Source organism: Polyodon spathula, chromosome 15 (assembly GCF_017654505.1).
Source record: "Polyodon spathula isolate WHYD16114869_AA chromosome 15, ASM1765450v1, whole genome shotgun sequence".
In the NCBI taxonomy this organism is placed as follows: Eukaryota; Metazoa; Chordata; class Actinopteri; order Acipenseriformes; family Polyodontidae; genus Polyodon; species Polyodon spathula.
In genome coordinates, this window is record NC_054548.1 from 2,449,233 (window position 1) to 2,476,557 (window position 27,325).

Here is a 27,325-nt window from a genome sequence, read left to right on the forward strand (position 1 = left end):
ATTTCAGTTAGTAAACCTTGTGTACAGTAATTCATTCGTGCGCTGTCTTTTTTCAGGCCATTATTGTCAAACTCTGTTCGTTTGCTCCTCCGGTAATGAAACAGCGGGCGACAGTCTTTCCAGGCAGAAGGTTCCAGCACGATGACTTTGAGCAGGACTGATGTCTCCGGGTCGTGGCACGCTGGCTTTATTTATTATTAAATGTACTATATACGCCTACAACTTGCATAGTAAACACAGCGATAGCCTAAATCCATACGGATTCGTTTTGTAAATACAGATATTCACATCTCTATCTACTCATAACATGAATCTAAGCGACCCATGCCTTTTCCAGATGTAAACACACTTCAATTATTTGCTCTTACTAGGCGTGGGAGCAGGGTGATGTGGCGCACTGGTAAACTCTATATGTGGTCGTGTCATGAAAACAAAATGTTTAATGTTAGCAGTGGCAACATGAAAGTAAATCCAGTTTGTTTATACTCGATAAACAAAAAAGTCTGCTTTTTCAGTTGTTGCAGAGGAGAAGAAGGGCGCTGGTGTACATGCACCCTCAGTGATTAACCACAGCAGCAGACAGCATGGCAGTTTAAGAGTTAACAAAACAAAACAAACATGCACGCATACAAAAATAAGTAAATCCATAAATAAAATATAGCAACACTGATGACTTGCAGCTGATGACGTGCACTTCGTTTGCATCGGGATATAGAAAGACAAAAAAGAAAATAATTGCATCATTGTATTTTGTTTCAATAGCTATTGCGAGACATATGAGCAATCACGAACCATGCTGTTTAGTATTGAATTAGATGGTATCTTAGAATTAATAGGTATATGCATCAGCGAGTCAGGAGCTGAAAGTTAACGCAAACGAAGTAAACTGCATTTGTGATTCTTGAATAAGACATTCTACAATCACTATTGTATTACTCTGTCAAACTAACTGCTATAACCACATACTCTGAACTGATTTCCTAAACCCCGCCCCACCACGGTCCAGCTGGAAAACCTATTGGAGGAGAACCCGGAGGCAGGTTCCGTCTCCTTTTTAGTCATTGGTTGGCAGGAGATCAGTAACTATGTTTAAGGTACTGTGAGGTGAACAGAGTTAGTCAGTGAGAGGCACTGAGAGAGAGCAGGAGGAGTGTGGTGTAAATTGTCCTAACGTCTCCAACTGTTGATGTGACACACGGAATATAGGCAAATCATTTTGATTCACAAATGGTGCAATCTACACAAATTGGATCCCTGAATTCATGTGCTATATAATATATGTTGGACTAATTAAGAAGTGACAAGGGCAATGCAAACCTAGAGGTGTTTTACCCTGCATCAATGCAGCACACCAGCCAAGACATTGACTGCTGATCACAATGTTAATATCCATTCTGGATCTATATTCTCTAGCTGGATCTTCACACTCTAATAGGCATTCTTCAGCGGAATTTTGTGACTCATTGAAGACACCGTGAGCCAAGGCAAGCTATTGCATTATAATCAACTGAGAGAAATTGAGAGCGCCGCTCATTGGTATTACCAGCAGCACTTTGTGCTAACGCCGAGTCTTGTGGCTTTTCAGATTCTGCAAAGATACAAGGATAAATGAAGAGAGAAAATGTGATGCTGTTTGGAGCGAAACATATCTATGTGAGTGTCTTAAGTAATTTACTAAAACAACACAAACGTAGTTATACATTTACTAAAAAAAGGACAAAACAAAGTCGATTTATTGCTGGCATGTGTTGCAATTTGAGTTAAAAACGGCTTAGCCAGTACAGTCGGAATGGATGCAACAGCTTAATCAATTGAAGGAGCCCTCGGTTTTTCTGAGCCATCGAATACAAAATTAATCTGTCCATACACGCACGTGATATTTTATAGCTGTTTTGTGTAGATTTTTCGTTACAAGCTGTTTGCCCACCCTATGTTCAGAAAGCTACATTAATAGCATTGACATGATGTAGCTCAATCTGATTGTCGCTTTAAAAAAAAAAAAAAAAGAGAGAGCGCGTTTTGAATGCAATACTGATTAAGCTACTATAAATAACTTTTTTTTTTTTGGTTGTAGTTTATAAGAAATGCGACTGCTGTTTAATCGTTTTTTTATTTTGTTTTTGTTTTGTTTTGTTTTTTTTTCTATTGTGTTACTTGATAGCATCGCTTTGGCTGCATTTGTACAGTAAATAAATACACAATTTATCAGACAAGTGTATTATACTATAACGGTCAAGACTCATCAACCTGCTGCTTTTTATCAGTCTTGGAGAATATGTCTTGTATTGCATTAAATATTACTGATGGTAAATGCAGTACACTAAAACCAAGAATAACAATGTGTATCTATTTAAATCAAAACAGTCCCTCTCGTTAAAGCAGCGACCCCTGACTAATATAGAGCTTGTTACTGTATTTCACCTGCTGATCGGGTAATTTTTGGTTTTTCTTTTGTATTTCAGAAGACCACAAACAGCCAAGCAGTTTCTTCTGGACCCTGCAGTTGCATCCTGTAGAAACAGAGCTGTTTCTGGGCGTTCGGTGGAAGAAGAAGACATTTCATTTGAATTCTAGCGCTGCACAGCACCATCGTTTGTAAAGAAAAACGTATACCTACAGGCTGCTGTCCTTGTGCAGGATTCCTCTTTATTTTCTGTATCACCGTGAACCGACTTTTCTTCCTGATGACATTGAAGTGTACGAATGATCATTTTGTTGCAAATATCAACAGGTTTAAAACGACAACAAAAATCTAAATACTAATCCGCGCGCACTTCATAAGGGATGTACCTTTCTATTTTCTTCTTCCTGCTGCTCTGGGCTCGAGCCCTAACACTGAAAAACCTGAATTATTCCGTCCCAGAGGAACAAGGGCCCGGGACCGTGATTGGGAACATTGCCAAAGATGCCAGGCTTGTATCTGGAGACCGAAACAGGAAATCTAACTTTCGAGTTTTGGAAAATTCAGCCCCACATCTGCTGGATGTGGATCCTGAAAGCGGACTGCTGTATACTAAGCAGCGGATCGATAGGGAAACACTGTGTAGGCGAAACCCCAAGTGCCAGCTCTCCCTGGAAGTGTTTGCCAACGATAAAGAGATCTGCATGATTAAAGTGGAAATCCAGGATATAAACGATAATTCGCCCAGTTTCCCTTCAGAACAGATCGATATTGACATTTCTGAGAACGCAGCACCGGGGACACGCTTCCCAATTGCAAGCGCACACGACGCCGACTCGGGGGAAAACGGGTTAAAAACGTATCAGATCACCCGAGACGATTATAATATATTTTCATTGGACGTAAAATCCAGAGGAGACGGGACTAAATTCCCTGAATTAGTGGTTCAGAGACCTTTAGACAGGGAGGAACAGAGCCATCACACACTTGTGTTAACAGCATTGGATGGTGGGGAACATCCCAGATCAGGGACTGTGCAAATAAATGTTAAAGTTATTGATTCTAATGACAATAGTCCATTGTTTGACCAGCCCTCTTATATTGTAGAAATACCTGAAAATGCCCCTTCCGGCACTGTAGTTATAGATTTAAATGCTACAGACCCAGATGAAGGCACCAATGGACAGGTAGTCTATTCTTTTAGTGGTTATGCACCAGATAGGATCCGAGAGCTTTTCTCTATTGACTCCAAAACAGGTGTTATAAAGGTTCAGAGGGAAATAGACTATGAGGAAAGTGGAATTATTGAGATTGATGTCCAGGCTAAGGATTTAGGACCAAACCCCATTCCTGCCCACTGTAAAGTAACTGTCAAAGTAATTGATAAAAATGACAATTGGCCCACCATTGGTTTTGTTTCTGTCCGCCAAGGGGCCATCAGTGAGTCTGCGCCCACAGGCACTGTTATTGCCCTGGTAAGGGTTACTGATAAGGATTCAGGGAGAAATGGACAGCTCCAGTGTAGAGTGCTGGGCAATGTGCCTTTCAAACTGGAGGAAAACTATGATAATTTTTACACTGTAATTACCGATAGACCTTTAGACAGAGAGGTTCAGGATGAATACAATGTAACGATCGTGGCCAAAGACAATGGAATCCCTCCCCTCAATTCAACCAAATCTTTTTCAGTTAAAATCTTAGATGAAAATGACAATGCACCGCGTTTTACCAAACCAGTTTACCTTTTGCAGGTGCCTGAGAATAATATCCCAGGGGAGTATTTGGGGTCAGTTTTGGCACATGATCCAGATTTGGGTCAGAATGGCACTGTATCTTATTCTATTTTACCATCGCATGTAGGAGATGTGTCCATCTACACATACGTGTCTGTGAACCCCACAAACGGAGCCATTTACGCTCTACGATCCTTTAACTATGAGCAAACCAAGTTTTTTGAGTTTAAAGTCCTAGCAAAGGATTCAGGATCTCCTCATTTGGAAAGCAATGCAACGGTACGGGTTAGTGTTTTAGATGTAAATGACAATGCCCCAGTTATTGTCTTACCTCTCCTACAGAATGACACAGCTGAAATTCATGTCCCCCGAAATGTTGGGGTAGGATACATTCTAACCACAGTAAGGGCAGTTGACAATGACTATGGAGAAAGTGGCCGGCTAACTTATGAGATTACAGATGGGAATGAAGAGCACTTGTTTGAGATGGACTCCGTCACTGGTGAGGTGAGAACAGTGCACCCTTTCTGGGAAGACGTTACCCCAGTTGCAGAGCTAATAATAAAGGTGACAGACCATGGAAAACCAAAACTCTCTGCAGTGTCAAAGCTGATAATCAAGGCTTACACTGGCTCTCCACCTGAAGGGGAGCCCAGAATAAACGAGGAACAGCGTCACTGGGACATGTCTTTGCCTTTGATTGTCACTTTGAGCATCGTCTCCATCATCCTCCTTGCAGCCATGATCACCATAGCTGTAAAATGCAAGAGAGAAAACAAAGAGATCAGAACTTACAACTGCCGGATTGCTGAGTATTCTCATCCACAGCTAGGCAAGAGCAAGAAGAAAAAAATTAATAAGAATGACATCATGCTGGTGCAAAGCGAGGTTGAGGAGAGGGATGCCATGAACGTGATGAATGTGGTTAGCAGCCCCTCCCTTGCCACTTCCCCCATGTATTTTGATTACCAGACAAGATTGCCCCTGAGTTCCCCCAGGTCAGAGGTTATGTACCTGAAACCCACCTCTAACAACCTGACTGTTCCTCAAGGACATGCTGCGTGTCACACCAGCTTCACAGGGCCGGTGACAAGTACAACGGAGACACCAGTTAACAGGATGTCAATAATTCAGGTAGGAAACCCAATTTATATCCGTCTGTCTTATAACCCCTCCATTCAGCACATTGCTTCATGTTCCAGTTCAATATGTAAACATTATGGAAGATAAAGGTACAATTTGGAAAGGATTGTCTGCTGCTAAATGTAGTGCCAAGAAGGGTTGACATACTAGATTATTGTTTGTTTCTCTCTGAAAGCTGGGCTTTTGCAGATTCACAAGGTTATGCTGGTAGTTTCTGTCTTACATTGGGTCATTTATATGTTAATTTAAATATATGTTTTTCTTGGTCTTTGATAAATATTAAAATGAAAACATTGAGCAGATTAGAACTTAGTATTAACTTCTGTGTATTGCATTTTGTCAAATTGAGTTTTAAAATATTCTTTGTCAGAATGAGATTGCCTGTTCAGTACCCTCATTTCCATATAAAAGCAATACAAATGTAGAGAGTAGAATCAGGTTCTTGTAAACAGAAGTTGTAAATGCAAATCTTTTGGAGAGAGGTATGTGTTTTAAATGAAGTGCCTTTTTCAGGATATAAGGCCTCAGATACTGTAGTTATAGTCAAGAGGAAAAATGGTACTGTAGTTTTGCTTGTTTCAAAGGGTAAAGTTATGTGTAAATTGCAGTATTTAAAAAAAAAAACTAAGTAGTATACAAAAAAAACATAACAGCATTGCCTAGTTGCATGTTGAGTTTTATTTTCACATAGCACACTGCCTGGAGTCTGGCGTCTGACGGACGAACCCCATTGTATTTATCACACATGCTTTTAAAGGATGATGTGTGTGTGTGTGTGTGTGTGTGTAAGCATACTGTCCACCATCACCCAAGCACACATTCAATAGTGAAAAGTATATTCTGTTTGCGGTTCAATTCTCAAGACTATATATATATATATATATATATATATATATATATATATATTATATATATTCTATATATATGATATGAATGCGGTGCGGTGGTTGGAAATCCTGGCCTGTGATTGGTTAAATCCTCATCACCAGAGCAAAAATAGATTGAACTATTGACCTGATATCCTTACACCACTGGGCAATAGTCTCCGTCTGTAATGTGATTTATTCAAATCACTATCAGTCCCGCCCCTTTTCAAAGGAACGCCCTTCTCCCCTGCACTCACTCTAGAGAAAATGGCTGCACACTGATTCTGTGATTTAACAGAAAATTAATTACAAAACATACTACAAAAGAAAGATGCTCTAAACACTAAAATGGTGATTAAAACGTCACTGTCACTGATCTCTGACGATAAAAACTGGATTATGCAACAGTCATCAAGCCGCATTACTGCATGCGGTATGAACTTCAAAAACATCCCCTGTTATTTATTTGTTATTTATGTATTTACTTATTTAAACTTAATATATGAGTCAATATTTATTTATGTATGCTGTATCAGCTATTTAAACAATATAGATAAAGTCGTATTTACTATCCAACCTTGCATTGCCTGTTTTCTTGACTGATTCGTATATTAAGTATGTACTGCTGACTCAAAATGAAATCGGGAAGATTATAATGAGGCTTTGGTCGTTATAGTCCCCTGTCGGTAACAATAGTCCATCGGGTCAATCATTTTCCACAATAGTCCTTTCCAGTCCATATTTACTATATATTTACTATATAATTCAGGTAGGAAATACATATTATATGTGTGTACTTGTTCTCCACATCCCAAGTTAATACTTCTTTGTGAGGAGCTATTCCACTAAGCCCCTGACAACTACTGCATATCTGTTGTGCTAAGCCTGTTTTAAGCAATTCGAAATCTGTCATGTCAGACAAGTTTAAAGTCTTACTAAAACACTGTATGCTAGGTAGAGTTTACTAAACGTGTGCAACCTGCTAGATTACGGGTAGTACTCTAGAAAAAATACAGGCAAGTTTCTGTTTATGCAATGTAATAATTCACACTATTACATGACCGGTTAGAAGATAAGAAGAACCTTTAGGGAACCACAAAACTGTTAACTAGAAATTGCAGAGCAAGGATCACATTCCTGTCACAGAAAGAACACTAAAATATGTCGTCTTTCAGGAATAAGTGGGATACTTCAAAATGTCAGTCTGCGTTTAACTTTCTGGTAATTCCTTTTAATAACATTTCAACATTTGTTTTTCTGCTTTAAAAAAAAAATCTCTTGACTGAGTGTGTTTTATCTTTTTTTCTGTTTAAATAACTAATTAAAATTCATGCGAGCTAGCTTTAGAACTTGGATTAGAGTTTGCATGTCTGTCCATTAATTATGCTTTTTTTTTTTTTTAAATAACTGAATCAAAAGAAAATACATTTAAAAATGCCGTCTATGATTACATTAGCACTGTAAAGCATTAAAAAAGATGTGTGCATTTGATTGAGATAGAACTCAAGCTCATAAGCAAACAAAAAATGTAAAAGAAGGGTGTGATTGAACTCAGGCCTGCTGAAAGACCACTATAAGTCAGTTACGCCTGATTTTAAGGTCTTCTCTCGTTATGTGGTTAACAAAACATAATCTTTAGCAAACCAGCATGGATTACCTCCATATACTGAACATGTGTATTCTATTATTTACAAGAAGCAATACAGGAAGATACCCTGTATTGCATTTCTAATGAAAAAAAAAAAAAACTCTTTCTCCCCTGTGCTGAAGTGGGTAACTTAAATCTGAGCTGAGTGGTTATTGGAATATCACAGGAACCAAAGGCAGAATTCCCTTTATTGATCTGAAGTGGCTGTATCTTTCATTAAGTGCAGAAAAGGACCTCTGTCACAAGGTCACCTTAAGCCTTTTATGAGTCTAGCGTCACACGCAATAATACTGAAGCAATCATTTCATTTAATACTGATCAAAAAGTTTTGTCTCCTTGCTCTGAGTAAGTCTCTGCAGGAAAACTGCAAAATGCAAAATCCTATGAGGAGCATCAACACAAGGGTTTAATTTGTTTTGAATAAGAAGATGGATGGCACATAATGATACTTAATTCAGTTTAAAAGTGTTAAATCGTATTACTTGCATTTCAAGACAGGTTAACATGAAGCTAGTCTGCTATTCTTCAAGATAGTGAGCCATGTATGTGTGGTGTGTAAAGTGAATGAGTGTTTACTTTAACACACTTTAGGGTTTAAAGGAGCAGTAACATAATTTTGTTGCACTTTCATTTGTTGTGTTTTAGCTGTTTTAAATGTGTTTTTCTTTAGGTCTGTGCTGTGTGTAAATAATGCTTACAACAAAATAAAGGTTCCACACATGTAAGAAATCATTAAGATTTCTGTTCCTGAATTGAATTAAATATTATGGCGTTGCCATGTCAGTACTTTAGTTTGGCTTTGAGGGCACCATATTTTTTATTTAATCCAGCCTCAATGATCAGTTGAAGATAAGTTTGAAAAAAGGTATAGGCTATAGAGGCTTTGTCACTTATTATTAAACTAATGTAAACAAATGCCCATTATATAACCTTGACTGTTTCTTAAATATAAAACTAATTCTTAAAAACATTATATTAAGTTAAAAACATATACATATCTGATTAATTTCAATACTGGGAAAGATTGTTACTGGTCCTTATGGGACTCACAATGGTATGATACAAATAAATATTCTAGACATGCTTATTATCAGAGCCATAAATAATAATGAAGTACACATTGAAATAAAATATATCATTTATCATCTTTTTGTTGTAGCACCTTATAAATTAGCTATAAATATTTGCAAATAAGAATATGTCCACATTTTTAAACAAGAATATACTTTTAAGACTATGCCTTTATGATTCGTTAGTCACCAAAAACTTTCCCCTTTCCCTAAAATCCTTCAAGCCATGAAACTGGAAGTGTAATCTCACTGACTAATCTGCATTCCATACAAGCTTCTGAACAATATCCTGTAAATTCCCCTCTAGGTGGAGTCAGTCTACCTCATGTACGGCACAATTTGGTCTGTGTTCATACTTGGTACCAGTGCACAGCATTGTGTCCTGTGCCAGTGTTGTTTGAGTAAGACCTAGTTTCACCACCTCTGAGCATGTGACACCCAGTTGGAATGCTCCACAGGGCTTCTAACCTGTTTAGCCTCTTCCACAACTCTCGTTTGTTTAACCTGTTTTGCAGAGCTTGGAGACAAAGACAGGAAATGTGTAACCCTCTTTATGTGTTTAGAAATGATTTAACCAGCATAACCTAACTGAAATACGACTCTGATTAAGTGGGGTTCTGCTGCCTTCGATTCCATGTATCAAGCAGGCTGGGCAGAAGTACAGGGAGGTCAATCGACTATCTCAAGTTCATACAGTCAGGCAGGGCAGTAATTCACTCGAGGGGCTCAGCTCACATCATCTGTAAAGGTCAACAGCACCCTGAGAGCAAGTCACAGCCTTGCATAAAGGGTATAGGCTCCCTCCAATTCATTATTTTACATTGCGCTTTTAGAAATGGAGGGACTCATGTATGATTTGATAAAAATTGTAAAAAATTAGTTTTAGTCTAGGCGGCATCATTGTGTTTATCTCCCTGTCTTAATCAATTGGTATAGGTAACATCCACCAGCTCAAATCAACTTGGCATAAATAAGTATGATTAGCTATTTGTTCATTTACTTATGTAATCATATTACAGTATCACTTTCTCAGTGCCATACCGCCTTACACACAGAAAAGCTATTTTACTGGGCCGATTTTTTAACATTACATTTTGATCGATAAAATGTTGGAAATCATTCTCAGTTAGCTGGGGCTGTCGTTTCCTTTCAGCATTTCAATGAACTCTCCCATGGCCGTATCTCGAAATTGACCATTTTGTCAGATGTGAGAGTCTGGCTCTCTGGTGGGTGATATATCAGCAGTATATTTTCAGAAATAAAAAAAAGCAGACTCTGTGCTGCTGTGTGACTTCATTGAAACAGTACTACTCTTTGGGTGTGCAGACGCAGAGGCATGGGTCATTCTGGCTGTGAACCAACTGATAAGGAAAATTCTGTTGTAAATTCTAAGCATGTAGAAAACACAGCAGACAGTCTATCACAGATTCTGTGTAATATTTGTGTGTCAGTCTCACATTTGTCTGTTCTAGCACCAGTGATACTGTGTTTACTAATATTTGTAGTTCCTGCCCTGGAACTTATCCGTGCAGTTACATTGTATTGAAACAACACCCACACTTTACTGAGCACCTAGAATAAAAGCACTTGATCTGTTCGGCAAATAAAAAGGTAGTTTAAGAGTTCATGTGATCATTTTGTATGACAAAAATGGAGTACAGTGCTACACAAGCTAGGCTACATTCTTTAAAGGAATGTCGTTTTTCTTGTTTTTTCAAGCTCATAGGGGACTATTCACAAAGGGTTAACGCCTGTCCAAATGAGGAAACAGGAGTACATGATCGGATTTCATCCATAGCTGCCTATTTAACTGCAGATGCTATTCATAAGAGATAATTCAGATGTATTGTTAAACCCCAACTATTTTAATCTATGAAGACATGTTTTTAATGAATTGAGAGAAAGGTTAACGATTACCTCATTAGCATAAGGTTTTCATTGGTCCTGAGCGCCCATCTCCTAGTTATCAACAACAGCAAAATGCTGTCGATAACTAGGATTTACTGAACGCTTTCTACAGGCAAGTCTAAACTAACGACAGCCTCGGTAGACTATTTTTTTTAAAGACATATTTTATTACTACACTTGCTCTGTTATACAGTTTGACATACATGTGATTAACACTGCTTTTTTTTTTTTTGGGGGGGGGGGGATCTGTAACTTTATATAAAGGAAAATGTTTATTATAAATATATACTCCCACAAGAACATATTCTCTGGCATAATCATTTTGAAACAGTACTGTGAAGCAGAGAGCAGGTGAGAGACTGAGAATAGACAGTTATTTTATTATTATTTCTTTGCAATGATTTATCATCACTGCATGTTGAATGTGTAAGACTATTTTGCTGGTGGCTCTGGTCTTCTCTATAGACAAAATAATGGGATAAAGTACCCATGTCTGATTTGCAATAGCAATTTGTTTCCAACTAGGATTTACCTGCCCCCAAAGACTTGCAGCCTGCTTTAAAGACATGCTGATCCACTGAGTTATACCTACCTGGGGATCAGACCTCAACTATCCCAGCCCATAAGTAATTTGGTCGCTTTAAACTCACGTTATCCAAGTGTTGACAATCTATTCCTGTTGGCTATTTCACAGAGGTTTGAATGTTTAATAAGAAACTAATTTCTGAATTGTGACTCATACTGTGTTGGTCCTTATTGTGTAAAGAAATCCTTGGTGACAGCAGGCAGGGTAAATAGATTACCTGGATTGGTTTAGGAGCATTGTTTGTGAAACAAAAGGCATTACGTTTCAAGTGGTCCTCAGGTGAGCAACAAGCTATTATTAAAGCAGTACTTGTAAAGTCATTTAAACCCCTGCAGATCTAAAGCATTTTTTAGTGTTTTCCATAGATTATTATTACTAGTAGTAGTAGTAGTAGTAGTAGTCCTAATAGTATTTGCACTTCTCCGACTTGGAAAGACTTCCCCTAGTGGCATTTCCTTGTTGCACCTTTTGTCCTCTACAGTATACCTGTTGAACAGTTACAACTTGGGCATGTGTGCTAATGTTTGTATTTAACACAAGGCTTTGAATTGCCATCACAGCTGTACCGTGTTCTCGCTGTGATGTTACCGATGTATGTGCGAAATGCCTTTCAGATTTAAATATAAACTGCCACTAGCTGTTTTGTATCTTTTTGCTGCTTAGGCATGTCTCTCTGAAGAGAAACACTTCAAGTAAAAACAGAGTGTGCTGCTTAATATGGAAACTGTTTTCCCGTGTAAAGAACAAATCCCAATGTTTTATTGCTAAAGAATAACATATATCCTCTTGAATGTAATTTTTCCTGAAAGTATATACCAATAACAGAGCCCCTTTTAGTTTGTTCCTTGTGTAAAATCAGTCTTTTGTAGAATGTGTTAAGGAAGCATCTGACAGCTCAGTGTCTTCATCTGCATGGTTATGAATTGTAGTTTGACTACTGTCTTAAATTGCCATTTATTATAGGGGGGATATATATATATATATATATATATATATATATAATATATATATATATATATATATATATATAGATATAGATATATACACACACACACACACACAGTGGCTTGCAAAAGTATTCAGACCCCTGACCAATTCTCTGATATTACCGAATTACAAATGTTACATTGAAATTTCGTTCTGTTCGATATTTTTTTTTAAAACACTTAAACTCGCAATCAATTATTGTAAGGTGACATTGGTTTTATGTTGGGAAATATTTTTAAGAAAAATAAAAAACTGAAATATCTTGCTTGCAGAAGTATTCAACCCCTGTGCTGTGGAAGCTCCCAGTTTGCACAGATGAAAGAAATTGCCCTAACGAGGACACAGTTACCTTAACATTGGCCTCCACCTGTGAACCATTAAAGTTGGTGTCACATTTTCTGTATAAAAACCCGACTGTTGAAGGGTCATTGGTAAGGCCATCCCTCAAAACTCAGCGCTCAAACAAGAAGGAGACTTGTGAGAGAAGCCACAGAGAGGCCAACAATCACTTTGAAGGAGCTACAGAGTTCAGTGGCTGGGAGTGGAGTAATGGTGCGCCAGTCAACCATATCAAGAGCTGTGCATAACACTGGCCTGTATGGGAGGGTGGCAAGAAAGAAGCTGTTACTCAAAAAGTACCATCTGAAAGCACGTCTGGAGTTCTCTGTGGCACTATTTGAAAATTGCGGTCCACAAGCGTCATCCAACCAACCTGAACAACCTGGAGCAAATCTGCCAAGAAGGATGGGCCAAAATCACTCCGACACTGTGTGCAAAGCTGGTACATACTTACACACACACACACACACACACACACACACACACACACACAGAGTACTAGTGTTAGCCAATACACTTTTTCACAGCATTTTAAATAATGTAGTTTGAGATGCTGACTTGTAAAGTGGCATCAGGTTTACAATCCAGTTTTCTTATCACAGTTCTAAAGTATCACTGTGTTTCACACATTGATCTGTTTATGTGCATTGAAATTAAGTATAGAGTGCAATAAATAGCACCTTCTCAGCATCAACATAAATACGTTAAATATCTGTAGCTGGCAAAGAAAACATTCTCGTCTTTTTTTAAATAAAATAAATAAATAAATAAAAATAAAACAACCTTGCAACTCTCGGCTCAGCAGTGGGATTTATATATGACGCATTGTGATGTTTTCTTTGTATTTATAGATATCTTACAGATCTCAGATTATATTCAGTTACCACAACCACCAAAATAGTATTGGATTCTACCATGTCAACACTCTGGTTTGAACAATCGCCACACCACAGTGTTTAGCTGAAAGTCAAATTTTACTATTATTTTGCATTTTTAACCATGCCCAAATAATGCCTGAGGGAAAATATTGCGGCTTGCGTGGAAAAAAAAAAAAAAAACCCTAGAAGTAGTTTCTCTGTGCATTAATGATTCAGGCAACTGCTTTCATCATCAATGATCTCGGTTCAGATGACGAGATGTGGAGATGTGGAGATGTTTTCGGATAAAATCTGATTGATTACTCTTTCCTGTTACACTACAATCCATATTTTGGATTTTTTAAAATGTTTTGTATTGAACATTTTAATGCTATAGTGCTACTTTGCATGTTAACTTATTATTTTGTGTTGTGTTTTCACACTGGACACTGCAATGTCTTACTTACAGGGATTATGTATAGCGATTTATTTTAGATGACAGAAAATTTCACATACTTATATATTTTTTGAATGTAGCAAGATTTTTCACCTAGAAATGTAGTTTTTGCTACATTGCATACCGCAGCAACTTTTGTTTGTATTTCACCAGCCAATAAATATGTTCACTGCATTTCTTGATTCTTTAGCATGACTGTGGACTGTCATCTTTTAAGCATGCCTAATTGTAAACGTAATCTATCAACATAATGTAAAAAATACTCCCTCTGCAAAAATGCCTGTACTTTTGCCCCTGCCTGAGTCAACGCCCCTATACACTTTTGCCTTAACAACAAGTTTACACCCCCCTGGGCATTAACTTGGCAGAATCCTTGTAATTAAAAACACCCGGAAAGGTTGTTGGTTGGTTGAAAACACAAAACACAGATTAAACTTCAGCTATCCATTGTGGGTTTTTTTTGGTTTTGATTTTGTTTGTTTGTTTGTTTTTTATAAAATAAACTTAAGTTCTGTTGTGTAAATGCTTTTTTTTTTTTTTATCAAGTTTTATCAATAGTTTCAGCCTTATTCAGGAGGAGTTCTTATGCCTGTGAACTAACCTGCTGTTAATCTGACAAAACGTCCTGCTGTCATTGTTAGGTGTTGGGTTATAATTCCCTGTCCCAGTGTTAAATTTGTGTACTTTTTCCCACCCCTAGCAGGAACCTCCTCCCACGGCTGTTCCTTACATACTTAATCTAAAAGAACAACCACCTAGGATACAGTAGGTGCTTTTAAAGGGAAGTTTGTGAGTTGAATCCCTGAAATAAAACACGTTTAGCAGTAATCTGATAGGCTTTCTGCATGTTTAGAGGATGACAAAATCATACATGATTTGAAAACTATTATATGGGGACCAACATGGTTTCCTCCTGTTCCCAAAGAATGTATACAGAGAAGGGTTTGACTGTGGCAAAGTGTATTGAAACTTGTTAGTGGAAAACCGTACAACCATTGAGTGTCATGTGCTCTTCTTTCTGCAGTTTATGTAGACATGCCTGTCAACCCAAATGAAAATGCCCCTTTTTCTCTGTTAATATGGATATTAAAAGTGCATGCATGGAGTTATATATGCTGATTGTATCTTCTTCTTACATTAGTAACATCAACCACTGCAAAGTAAAGACTGGTTAAAGCTGGCTTCTAAGGATTGGCTTCAATGTGATTTATCCTTTAAATAGCTTCTATTAGAACATGTAAAAATGATTGTTGTTAAATGACAAATAAAATACGGTCTCAGTGGTAATACACAGACCACGTGTACCACTGTGCCACAGTTCGTACACCATTGTCTTGTATTGAATAAAGTGATACATGTCCAGAATGACTCTTTTGAGAAATCTGGTAAATTAAAATAAATTATTAGTTATTCATTATTTTATACAGCACTTTGATACAGCTTAATTCGTTCCTTTTACTTCAGAGCAGCAACAATTTCTGGTCAAAACAGTCAAGTCCAGACATGCTTGTCCACTAAGTGTTGCATTTTAATGAACAGGATTCAGCAGCCCCTGAGTATCGCTTTGGGTAATTCTATTGCAGAGGTGGCCAAAGTTGACCCTTCCACTCCTTTGTTCCAACCCTGTTCTAAGTTGTTCAATTGAATCAATTAAACCTCCATCCAGACCCTAAAGTACTTCATTATATAATTGTACCTGTCAAACCTGAAGGGGAACGGCCCTCCAGGACACCCCTGCTCTGTTGGGTATATTTTTCCTTTCTTTATAAAGAATTATGGTTTGGTGTACAAAAGTTGCTGGTATTCATCACAATGTGTCAAACTGCAATATTAATAGCGCCACTCTTGTTTTTATGCCAGCTACTTTCTTGTGTGGCCTTTCAAAGAATCAGAATCTTCTGTCACTTTTAAGTGCCTGTAGGTTCTAGACCTAAACAACTTAGCTAAATGTTCCATGCAGTTCTAGAACACTCTCTGTGAGACATCATGGAAATAAATAAGGGCCGTTAGTCTTACCACATTCCCTGTAAAATGTACCTGGAACGAACGTAGAGGCTATAGATTGTTGGAGTGACATTCTGTGCGGATAATCGCAGAGCATTAGTGTTGTGTAAAACTCAGCTTGTGTCAACATCCACTGCAGCAGTAAGAGACTTACCTGAAAGGAGCAGTACAGTACATTAGTTGCCCTTGATGGATTTTCCCTAATGAATGGGTGTGGGGTAGACACACCTGCGGCTGGACATTTGCTTTGTGCTTGGATATAAACCATAGCCTGTTTAGAGTTTGGTTGGTTGAGTCAGTTACATAAAGGTTACACCTGGAGCGCCCCAGCAAACAGGCAGAATGTCCATGTGATAGAGACATACATTCTCATATATTATACCCTGTGACTTGTACAGTATTCTCTGCTTTTATTTATTTATTTATTGCATTTATTTTTTTCCTGTTAAATTTCAGTTAAACATGAAATATTCATTAATAAACCCAAACCCTAACATGAATTCAACATTAACAAAGGGAATGTAGTCAATATGAGTAGCAACTGTTTGTCCAGATCTGTGGGTTTACTACTTCATTTATTTATTCAGGAAGTTTTCCGCTGAAGTTCTTACTGATAAAATGTCAAATTCAGGACTAAATTTACCACTTTCTTTTCCGTTAGTTTCTAATGTAATGCATTGCTGTGCTTCTCTCTGTATATTCAATTATTAGTAAACTGAAAGCAGCCATCTTTACCATGCTGTTCTGTTGCACTGTATAGAGATTTGAAGGTAAGTCAGCAAGCATATTTAGGTAGAGGGAAATGAGATTTGAAGTGGTTTTGTATCTTGTCAATTTTCAACACTTCAGTCTTTCCATTCCTCCACCTACTGTTGCACAATTATCATTTGTTTTATTTTTAAAAGAGGACCATGTAATTGTAGCATGCACTGCAAGGCCTGTTACAACCCTTTGTCCTGTCTTGATAATTAACCACTGACACTGACTAGAATGCAATTATTCCCTTATTGTCTCCTTCCTGTGAAATGCTCCACAAATATCTCCAGTGAACAAGTGTCTTTTTATTTCAAACTAATTTTTGGAATGAAAGGGAATAGAAACCCAAGCATGACAAAAGATTGGTAGAGCAAATCGAAGAAATCTCACACATGTATGGACACATACGCAGACACAGTTTTGAAGTGACGTGCAGCTGGACCCCTATACTATTTACATGCATGCAAGATTTTGTAATCCCAGATTGTAATAAGGTTTTTGTGGCTCAGTGAAGTGGCTCAGTACAGTCCATATGCCTGTCTTTTTTATTCAAGCTTTTACATTTCGATTTTGTTTTACACACACATATACTGTGTGTATGTGTATATATAAATATATATATATACACACACACACACACACACACACACACACACACACACGCACACACATTTTTTACACACATCTGATTAAAGTACAAAATAAATGCACATATAGTGAAGCAAAAATGCACATATAGTGAAGCAAAAATATATCTTTCTGTGAATTAACCATGCATAAAGCACCATAAAAAAATAAATAAAATAACATTCCCACTCGTGGATCATTTTAAGTAGCATTTTTTTAAACTGTAAATAGCCTGGTTAAATGGCGGTTGGAAGTTAATTTCGAAGCGACAGACAAGCAAACCAAGGATGAGAAGGAGAGCAGGATGGGAGAGGGGAAGACGGAATGGGTTTGCCCCAGGTTCGGCTGCCAGAGGCGTATGAGAGGAAGAAACTTCGGTATGCTCAACTAGCTGCTGAAGCGGAACAGCGAGGATGGAGAGTCCGAGTTTACCCAGTGGAGGTGGGTTGTCGAGGATTTGTGGCACACTCTACAACACAGTTTCTCAGAGATGTCAGGTTCAGTGGCCAAGAGTTGCGTCGCACAGTGAAGAACTTATCTGAAGCAGCAGAAAGGAGCAGCAACTGGCTGTGGTTGAGACGGAAAGATTCTGGATGGGGATCTCAAGCACTTTAGAAAGAAAGCAATGCTGATGTACAGGTAAGTTAGCTGGGCTGAGTGGAGGATGGAGGGGGGTGATGCTGGGACACCAGAATCACTGTTGAGCTCTCTTGAGGTGTTGTGGGCTAGTCGACGAAACACAGAGGATGGAAGGTGCCCACTTGAAGACCCCAGAGATATACCCTATTTAGCTCAATCCAGATGGTTGTCATGCTGATGCGCTGGGGATACCTCACTGGGTTGATCCCCGGAGCCAGCATCGCATCCGTTGTGTGTGCTGGAGAGGCAAAATGAGCTGATCCCTGGAGCCAGCGTTACACTTCAGCAATCAACAACAGACAGAAGGATATCTACATCATCAGATGGAAAACAACGCTAATGGATGGAGATGCAGATGGATCACATTAGTTTACTGCAAAGCTACATCTTAGCTGGTGCTTATCTTGGCGAGAGCCGAGTTCAAATCAGCATGAAGTTCAACATCTACTCTCATGTAATGGAAATCATGGAATATATATATATATATATATATATATATATATATATATATATATATATGATTATATATATATATATATATATATATATATATTACATTCTTATTTTGAATAACATTGTACTTTAATAATCTATTCTTGTTGTTTCTGGTCCCGAATGTGTGTGTGTGTGAGGAGGGGGTTGGGTAGCTATGTGTTACGTTTGTTAACATGTACTCAATTTTGTTATCATTAATTGTGTTCCTTTAACTTTATAGTCATTTATGTAGCTTCAAATGTAATGAAACTAATTGGTCATCTGTATAACCAAAAAAAAAAAGTTAATACAAAACTTGTACCTATCAGCACAAAGCAAAATGATCAACTGAGCAGTGTAGCATGTAAACAGTAAGACTAGATATTATGAGTTCTTACCAAGTGGAGCTTTGCAGGATCCTGGTACATTTTTCAAGCTTTACTGGAGATGAGAATTACATTTTCAAACAAGCAAGTCATCTTGCTGTTGGAGCACAGATGTTAAATTAGGATAGTGGGTCATAACTATTTTAGAGCAGTTGTCATGTTCACGTTTGTTAAGCAAATTGGCTTGTCCTGTAAGATTGTAAGTGTATGGCCAGCAAACAAAATGTGTTCAGATAATTCAGTGCTGTCTGGTGCCAAGAGATATTTTCCATTGTCTCAAGGTTGTGTTATGGGGGAAATGTGATTAGACAGGTGTTTTTTTCAGCTTCAGTATGATCAAATTACTCAACTATTTCTATGCCAGCGAGCCAGATGTACACAGGGTAACCTTATAATCCTGTTTCACAGCTTTTGCAAACACTACAAAGCTCGATAAATATGAACCCGATTATATTGGCAGGATAACTCCATTACTAGGATTCAGATCCGCCTTATTGACAAGGCTCTGCTGTTAATATGACCCAGTATATTAAATTGACAGGAAAACTCAGGCGATAGAATCCATCTGCACTCTAATTGACAGGGAAGCCCTTTCAATAGATTCTTAATATTCTTTTTATTGACAGTGTGGCTCATGCTAAGTACATATTTTAGGATGATGTAAATATTGGATGCTGCACTGCTGTCCTGTAACAGTGCCACTACTGCCCCCTGAGTTTTACAGTGCCAGCCTGTGAACGGATAGAAGCTGGATATAGGCAAGCAAGGTATTTTTTATCTTCAGTACTAACAGTATAATCATGTGGGATGGATAGTATGTTATTTTAAATCTACTGATCTTTATTGTTTGTTTGTTTAAAGAATACAGGCCATATTGAATACGTATGATAATGAGCATTGGGAATTTAATGTTGTATGCTTTTTTTTTATTTTTTTTTAATGTTCTTCATTATCTGGCTATGTTTTTTAGAGATGTCACAGTGCTATTTGGGTAAAGCTAATGTATTGCATGCTGCATGCATATTGGTGTCAGTCTTGGGCTTGCAAAACAGATGTGAGTGCCACCAAAGTTCAAAGAAAACAAAGGCAAGTTATTTCCGTTGTTTCAGAATTGTGCTTTATGCAAATGTTCCCATCTTTCTTTATTATGTTCGTCTTCATAAAACAGCATCACAAGATTGCAGTGTATTTTTATGTTACATATTCCTTTTTGTTATTGTTTAAATTGTATCCTGTTAAAATACTATTTTGTAGGCTTTAACTTGAAAAGGCTTTTTAGAGACTCATTTCTTTAGAAATATTGAGACCAGAGGACTGGATAAAAGGTACAAACAAGATAAAAGAATACAAAAAATACAGCTATGTTCATGGAACCGCAAGGACATCTTTTCAATTAATGGATACTCTGCTATTATGAATGTCTCTTATATAACTGCAAACACTGAATCATTAAAAGATATACTGTAGAAATAAAAATACACTTTATTACTTGGACAAATGTTTTAATAAAAAGTCTTTGTTTGTGTTGTAATATTATAGTCCATATCAGAGTTTCCATCACAGTTTTCTTACAATCCCACTTGCAGTGTGTTGGTCCTTGTCACAGGTGCAGTCTCCCTTTTTAAGTTCACTAGCCCTTTGCTGAAAGTATTCATATGCTTCTTTTCTCGCCATGCAGCCACCTCAGAGGTGCAGCGATAGACAGTTCTAGGCAGCTTACAGGCAGGCTTGCAGGTGCCCGGACGATCTACAGGGGTCGCTGGTGCTTGTTAAGCCAAGGACACCCTGTCCGACCTAAGCCCTCCCCACCCCAGGTGGCGTGCGGCGCGCAGCCAGTTGTGCGGCGCCCCCTGGGAACTCCCATCCACAGTCGGCAGTGGAATAGCCTGGACTCGAACCGGTGATCTCCAGGATATAGGGTGCATTCATGCGGAGTGCCTTTATTGGATACACCACTCAGGAGCAATAAGATTTTAGTTTTCATCTCTGAAAACCACATGCATGTCTGTGGCAGGGCTTTTTTTACCCATCAGTGCTGCTCAGAGCAGTGTCAATATTACTGTTCAGCATTTTCAACACTCCAACCAAGCACGCTCTTGCTGCAAGGACACCAGGAGGTTACAAAATGACCTGTTCAAGCTCTGCTATATCAGGCTGCAAAACCTTTACTGAAAATACATCCAACAAGGTAACAAGTGTTGTAAATCTAAAGCATTTAGAAAGGAAAATTGCTTTGCACACTTGAACTGCTGCATGGTTTTAGTTTATAAACTCACTATTGCTGTGATGATAATTTTGTAATTGCAGTAAGTCAAGCTCAGTGCGTTTGTTGCAAGCTCACTGCCTGTGCACATTTGTCTGGTGCTGTACCTGAAACTTGTGTTGAACAACAGCAGCTAATTGAATATTTACAGACTTTTTATATAGTATTGAAAAACAAGTATGTATTGTTAAACATGGTTTTCAATTAAAAATGTAGACGACATGCCTGGTATCTGTTTTTGACGATATATAATATTCAGAAACCACTATATTTTTGCAAGACTAGGTTACTTATTACTGAACTGGAAATTATAGGAAACCAAGAAGCACTCAGATAAAATGGTAACATAATCCTCATAGGACTCTGTGAGGCGAGAGTGTATTAAATGGAAAAAACTGAGGTTCTAATTGAACGGATTTTCAATAATTTATATAGTTGCTGAATACAGTCTGACATAAAATTAGTGCCCTGATCAGTGAGAATTTCTTTCGGGATTCCCACCCTAGAGAATATTTTTACCAATTCATACGCTACAGCTACTGCATTCATAGAGCGTAAGGGAACAGCTTCTGGATATCTCGTTGCGTAGTCCACTATTACTAAAATATACCGATATCCTGACTCTGTTCCCTCCAGAGGGCCTACGAAATCTACACCAATCCTTTCAAATGGTACCCCAATAATTGGAAGTGGAACCAGAGGTGCGGGGCGAACTGACTTAGGGGCAGCTAATTGACATTCAGGACACTCCGATACATACTTCCGCACAAGACCATAAACCCCAGGCCAAAAAAAACGGGCCAGAATTCGTTCCTGAGTCTTTTCAGTTCCCAAATGACCTGAAAATGGAATGTCATGCGCCAATCTCATGACTTCTGACTGAAAAGGCTGTTAACTGTTTTACGAGCTGTCCCGTCCCGGGAGCCCGGGTTATTCTATATAATAAGTGCCCAGATACAGAAAAATGCGGAAATACCACCGGTTGTCCTTCCTGCATATCCTTCCCCTCGATATATCTAACCTGTTTCCAAGCATACCGTAACGTGGGATCATTTTGTTGTTCATATCCCAAGTCAATATCTCGGTCCCAATGGTTAGGTACACAGAGAGGAGTGTCTTTTATTACATGACCTTCCACCTCAGTAACCTCGCAGCCCCGGTTACACTGAATACCTACTCCCTTTCCTTGCCGTTTAAGCGATTGGTTTACTTTTGTGTCAGACCCCTCCCCTTGTCGTCTCAGAGTTCCCTCATATTTTTCCACCCGACGCTCTCTTTTTGTTTTTCTTGGGCGGATTTTAGGGTTAAACAGGTCGGATTGCAACGGAAAAATCTCGCCAATTGTTTTCTCCTGTTGCTTTAATTGTCCCCTGGTAGAAACTAAGACCATTTCCCGACCTAAAATACGATCAAAAAACGGCCAGTCTCTTCCCAGGAGAACAGGGTATGGTAAACATTGCGCTACAGCCACTTTAACGCAAGCTGAATAATCACCTACAATAAGTCTAACTTTAGTGGTGGGATAAACCCGAGTTTCTCCATGAATACAGGAGATAGCCACTTTACCCTGTGGCTCCCAGGCTACCCCATCCAAGAGAGCTTGCCGAATCAATGTTTGTGCACACCCAGAGTCCGCAAATGCGTAAGTACTCTTTCCCCCGACCTGTACTCTTAACTGATAAGGGCCCTCCCGACATTCCCCAGTGTTCCTACCTGTTACTGCTGACCAGGATCTTGTCGCCAGGTCCACCTTTATTACTGGACAATTCCTGGCAATGTGTCCAGGCTCATTACATTGGTAGCACACTTGGTTAGGAGGCATCAACGGAGTTAATCTGTCCTGCGAGTCCGCGACCGGCAGGTTAGGGGGATTCTCTCTCGCCCAGGATGGGGCTAACCTCGACCTCCATGGTCTGAAGGTCTGGTTACCCCCTCTGGGCTTCATTGGTTGGTTGGTCCGAGTTAGTTTAGGGGCAGGAGTGGGGTCTGACCCGGCGCCTTCGTTTGCGTCTTCGTAGGCCTCCGCCAGGAGGATGGCATCCTCGAGAGTGGTAGGTCGATTCCTCTTAATCCACTCTCGATTCCCTGGCGGTAGTATAGACGCAAACTGTTCTATAACTATTTTCTGCACCAGTTCTTGGGGTGTATGTTCTTCTGGCCGCAGCCACCGGGTGCACTGATCTAAAAGATATTGTCCCGCAACCCGGGGCCGCATCCCCTTGGACAGCTGGTATTCCCGAAAACGGCGCCGGTATGTTTCCTCCGTGATCCCGAGGCGTGAGAGAATGGCTTCTTTAACTTTAACATAGTCCCCTGCATTCGTGGCCGTCAGGGCTCGATACGCTGCCTGAGCTTCCCCTGTCAGGCAGGGTGCCAATTTCATGGCCCAGTGTTCCCTAGGCCACTCTGCAGCCTCTGCCACTCTCTCAAAAGTAATCAAGAAAGCCTCGGGATCATCTTCCGAGGTCATCTTCTGAAGATTAGGCTGAGCTGCAAACATCCGGGCAACCGCTCTCTCTGATGTTGATATTGATAGTTTTTCCACCAGCTGTCCAAAGAACTGGGCGAGCTGTTCCTGGTGCCGTGTCTCTCTCTCCTCTCGCTTCTCCTCCTGCTCCCTAAACATTGTCAAAACTGTAGCTGGATCCATTTTCACTTCTGACACCATGTGTGAGGTGAGAGTGTATTAAATGGAATGTCCAGACAGTAATTTATGTGTACAGAAATAAAATAATTTATTTATATTCTCTATACACAACAAAATGATTAAATAACAAAAGAAAACAAAATGGTGTGAGGGAAGGAGTGCAGGGGTGAAATCCAAAACAAACCGTGATGACTCGTCTTTAATTGTCTTCGTGGCGACCCATACATAAACAAAAAAAAGACAAAAGAAATGTTACTGTTTTTTGTTTTAAAAATCCCGCTGCACCAAACCAGTCTCTCCCTCCACCCGTTACTCCTCCTATTTTACTTTTGGACCAACCCCAAACACAGTAGTACGTTCCCTTTAGTATGTAATGTCCCGCCTCTGTAGTCAGTGGAACACCAATCCCCAACTGACAAGTGTCCTTATCCTTCACTTGACTCCAGTGGCTGGAATTTACATACTCGTACTTCCGCCCCTCACCAAGGTGCCGCCCCTCAAAAGATGACTTTTGCCATGGTCACGAGATCTTGGTAAGGGAAGTCCCGAGTTGGTTTGATGCCATCTACTGTCGGGAGGCTGAATCACAGACCGAAAACCCTTTGACTCATCACAGACTCTTTAATGCTAAAACTTTACTTACAATTGCTGGAACAGAAATTTAGTGTAATTGAATTCAAGTGGTAGGCAGATATCATGCAGTGTTCATATTAAATTAACTTTAATTCCATAAAGCCACTTGATTGCATAATTTAATTATGTATTTTTCTTATTTTAGTTTCTTCTAAGATTTAAAATGGGTTAAACAATGAGCTGCAGTTGCTTTTTGTTTTAACTTAACAATGCAATAGTTTATTATCAATAAATCATCTCACAAAGGTAGTAATAGCTTAATCAAAAGTAAGCGACTTTAAATACCTTCTTAGCACTTGCACGGAATCAAGAGTATTTAGGGATACCGGAGTCTGTCCAGCCGTCTAATCGAATCAGTATACTGTACATGTTGTACAGTGTTAATAAAGTAACTGTTTGAAGATTTTTCCAATGATCCGCCTCTGTATCTATATCTATTTAAATATATGTTGTAGGCATCCCAAGTGACAATCCCTATTGAAAGCACAGTGGGTGACATGTAACGTTGTTCAAACCAAGCTGTCGATCTTGATTATGGATCCACAGGACTGGCATTGCCCTTTGTTCTCCCTGGGACTAGTTCACCTCACTGAGCGTCAGCAGCCATTGCTGCTCAGACTCCTGAAGAGTCTAGGGGAAACATCTGGAGTTGGGCCCATGCCTGCAGAGTTCAATAGCAGAGTAACACCCATAACAGGTTTGCTGGTGAAATGAAAGAATTGGCTTGATCGTAAGAACAAAGGTTGGTCTTTTATCTTCCCTCCTGACCAGTCAGTGGGTACCACCTGTGAGGAAGCATTCATAGACTCATAGGTTTTTCATGGGGCTCAGAATTATAAACTGGACCCAGAACAAGACTGTGTGTGAGCCTTAATAAACATCACTTCATTTGTTTAAATGGATACATAAACTGAGAGGGATAAAGCATAATGTGCATTTAAACAGCTACTGTACATTCAATGAAAAGACTTGTGGGAAGTTGGATCCTAACTGGTTGATTTGGTTTATTCAGAGCTGTGATTCCAAATTCTAAATTAGTATTCATAGATGATGCATGTAATCATTAAAATGGGTATTATACTAATTTATATTATTTATTATTTCCTCCTGAAGACTTTGTCTTCATATAATTTTGAATGAAGACTCATAAATCATTTGATCTGTCCACTTAAAAAAAGGAGTTTGTCGTTTTCAAGAGGGTCTGCTGTTTATGTTAGCAGTTAATTTGAAAGCTGGAATTACAGAATTGTTTGGAAGGCAAAATTGACATGCCCTGTGCTTTGTAATTAAAACATACAAATATAAAGATGAAATACTACTTTGCATTATTAATCATTTTGCCATCAGGAAACCTTGTTGCACGGCAGGAGGCGTTTCTGTGTAGCACAATACGTAAATTTTCTCCTTTCTCCTTCACAGACAGACAATTTTCCCGCAGAGCCCAATTACATGGGCAGCAGGCAGCAGTTTGTTCAAAGGTAAGGGCTATTAAATAACTTGCTCAGCCATCACATTTGCATTCCTGTCAGAATTGTTCCTTCAGACCATATTACTCAAATTAGAGTCAGTAAAAGAGGCACTTTGGTTCTCCTCTCTATTTTTAGCAGCTCCACCTTCAAGGACCCTGAACGTGCAAGCCTTAGAGACAGTGGGCATGGAGACAGTGACCAGGCTGACAGTGACCAGGACACCAATAAAGGCTCCTGCTGTGACATGTCAGCCAAGGAGGCCCTCAAGATGAAATCAACTACAGTTAAACCCCAGCCTCTCCAGCAAGGTGAGTTTAAGCTCTGGCATCTTCAACACAAAACTAGACCTCTCTCTCTCTCTCTCTCTCTCTCTCTCTCTCTCTCTCTCTCTCTGTATGCCAGCCACGGTAACAGTTTATCAAACTAGACAAGCCCATTATGATTTTATTTGCCAAACCACTTCAGCCCTTCCATTTAGTCCAAGCTGGGGACCTCTACTGAGGAGGATTCCTTAAAAAATTAATAACAGAACATGGGAAAAGACTTATCATACACTTAGCAATGTAACATCTTCGGTTTGATGAAAAAATGATAAATTATTTTAACTGCAGCTGTTAGACAAATTACATATGGCAAGAGTAGAACAATAACTAGGCTGGTATGAATTTCATGTTCATTCTGTTTGAGTGCTGAGATGTTTTCAGTACACGTGCCATTTTGTCCCTTTTAAGGCTATTAACTTTCAGCCTGGCAGTGTCCAATTGCTTTATGCCTCATTACATGTTATTTCAATTATATTGTTTCAAAGTAGGCCATAGTGTGCTTCCTGTCATAGTCATTGTTACATCATCATCTAGTTTTAGCTTGAATGAAAACAGAGCCTAGAACAAAATTACCAATTAAACTGGCCCCTATACTATATTCCCAAAGTGGACCGAATTAATCACTCAGGACACTAGATCTTGCAGTATGATTAAGAATAACCTGGCTGACAATGTAGATTATGTCAAAGCAGAGCGGAATGAAACAGTTTAGTAATGTGTATATCTTTAATGCAAGGCAGTTTGTGCAAGAGTCATTGAACACATTCTTTCAAACACCAATACCCATCCCACTGGCAGTTGTCCAGTGACAATGCTAGAGTAGATGCAGTACTGGAAATGCTAAGAAATCCAGGTCATATTTTCACCACTGTGCCGTTAATACTTGCTAATACATTTCCTGTAGCAATATATGGCCGACTTGTATTTCGTCATCAGTACCATTTTCGTATAGAATTTCTTTGGTTTTATGCCATACTTTTAATTAATTTGGTTAATCAGCTACAGCCCTAAAGTAACAGAAACAGACTTAATGCGTGACAGAAACAACAGCAAATGTTTTTTGCATCCTTTTCTCTCAAGCCAATCAATTAGAAATATTGTGACTGGCA

At 38.9% G+C, this 27,325-nt stretch overlaps 1 protein-coding gene across 2 annotated transcripts in view; it reads left to right on the top strand.

The window, feature by feature from the left end:
• The first annotated feature begins 1,125 nt into the window (after window positions 1-1,125).
• The window catches only part of LOC121328012 (protocadherin-17-like), a 52,700-nt gene continuing 26,500 nt past the window's right edge, over window positions 1,126-27,325 (top strand). The window contains exons 1-4 of one of the 2 annotated variants that reach the window (XM_041272431.1): window positions 1,126-1,653; window positions 2,463-5,268; window positions 25,844-25,902; window positions 26,029-26,201. In XM_041272431.1, coding sequence (XP_041128365.1) covers window positions 2,785-5,268; window positions 25,844-25,902; window positions 26,029-26,201 — 2,716 coding nt within the window. In that variant the 5' untranslated portion in view covers window positions 1,126-1,653; window positions 2,463-2,784. The remainder of the gene's footprint in view (window positions 1,654-2,462; window positions 5,269-25,843; window positions 25,903-26,028; window positions 26,202-27,325) is intronic. The other variant, XM_041272432.1, reaches the window with a different exon arrangement.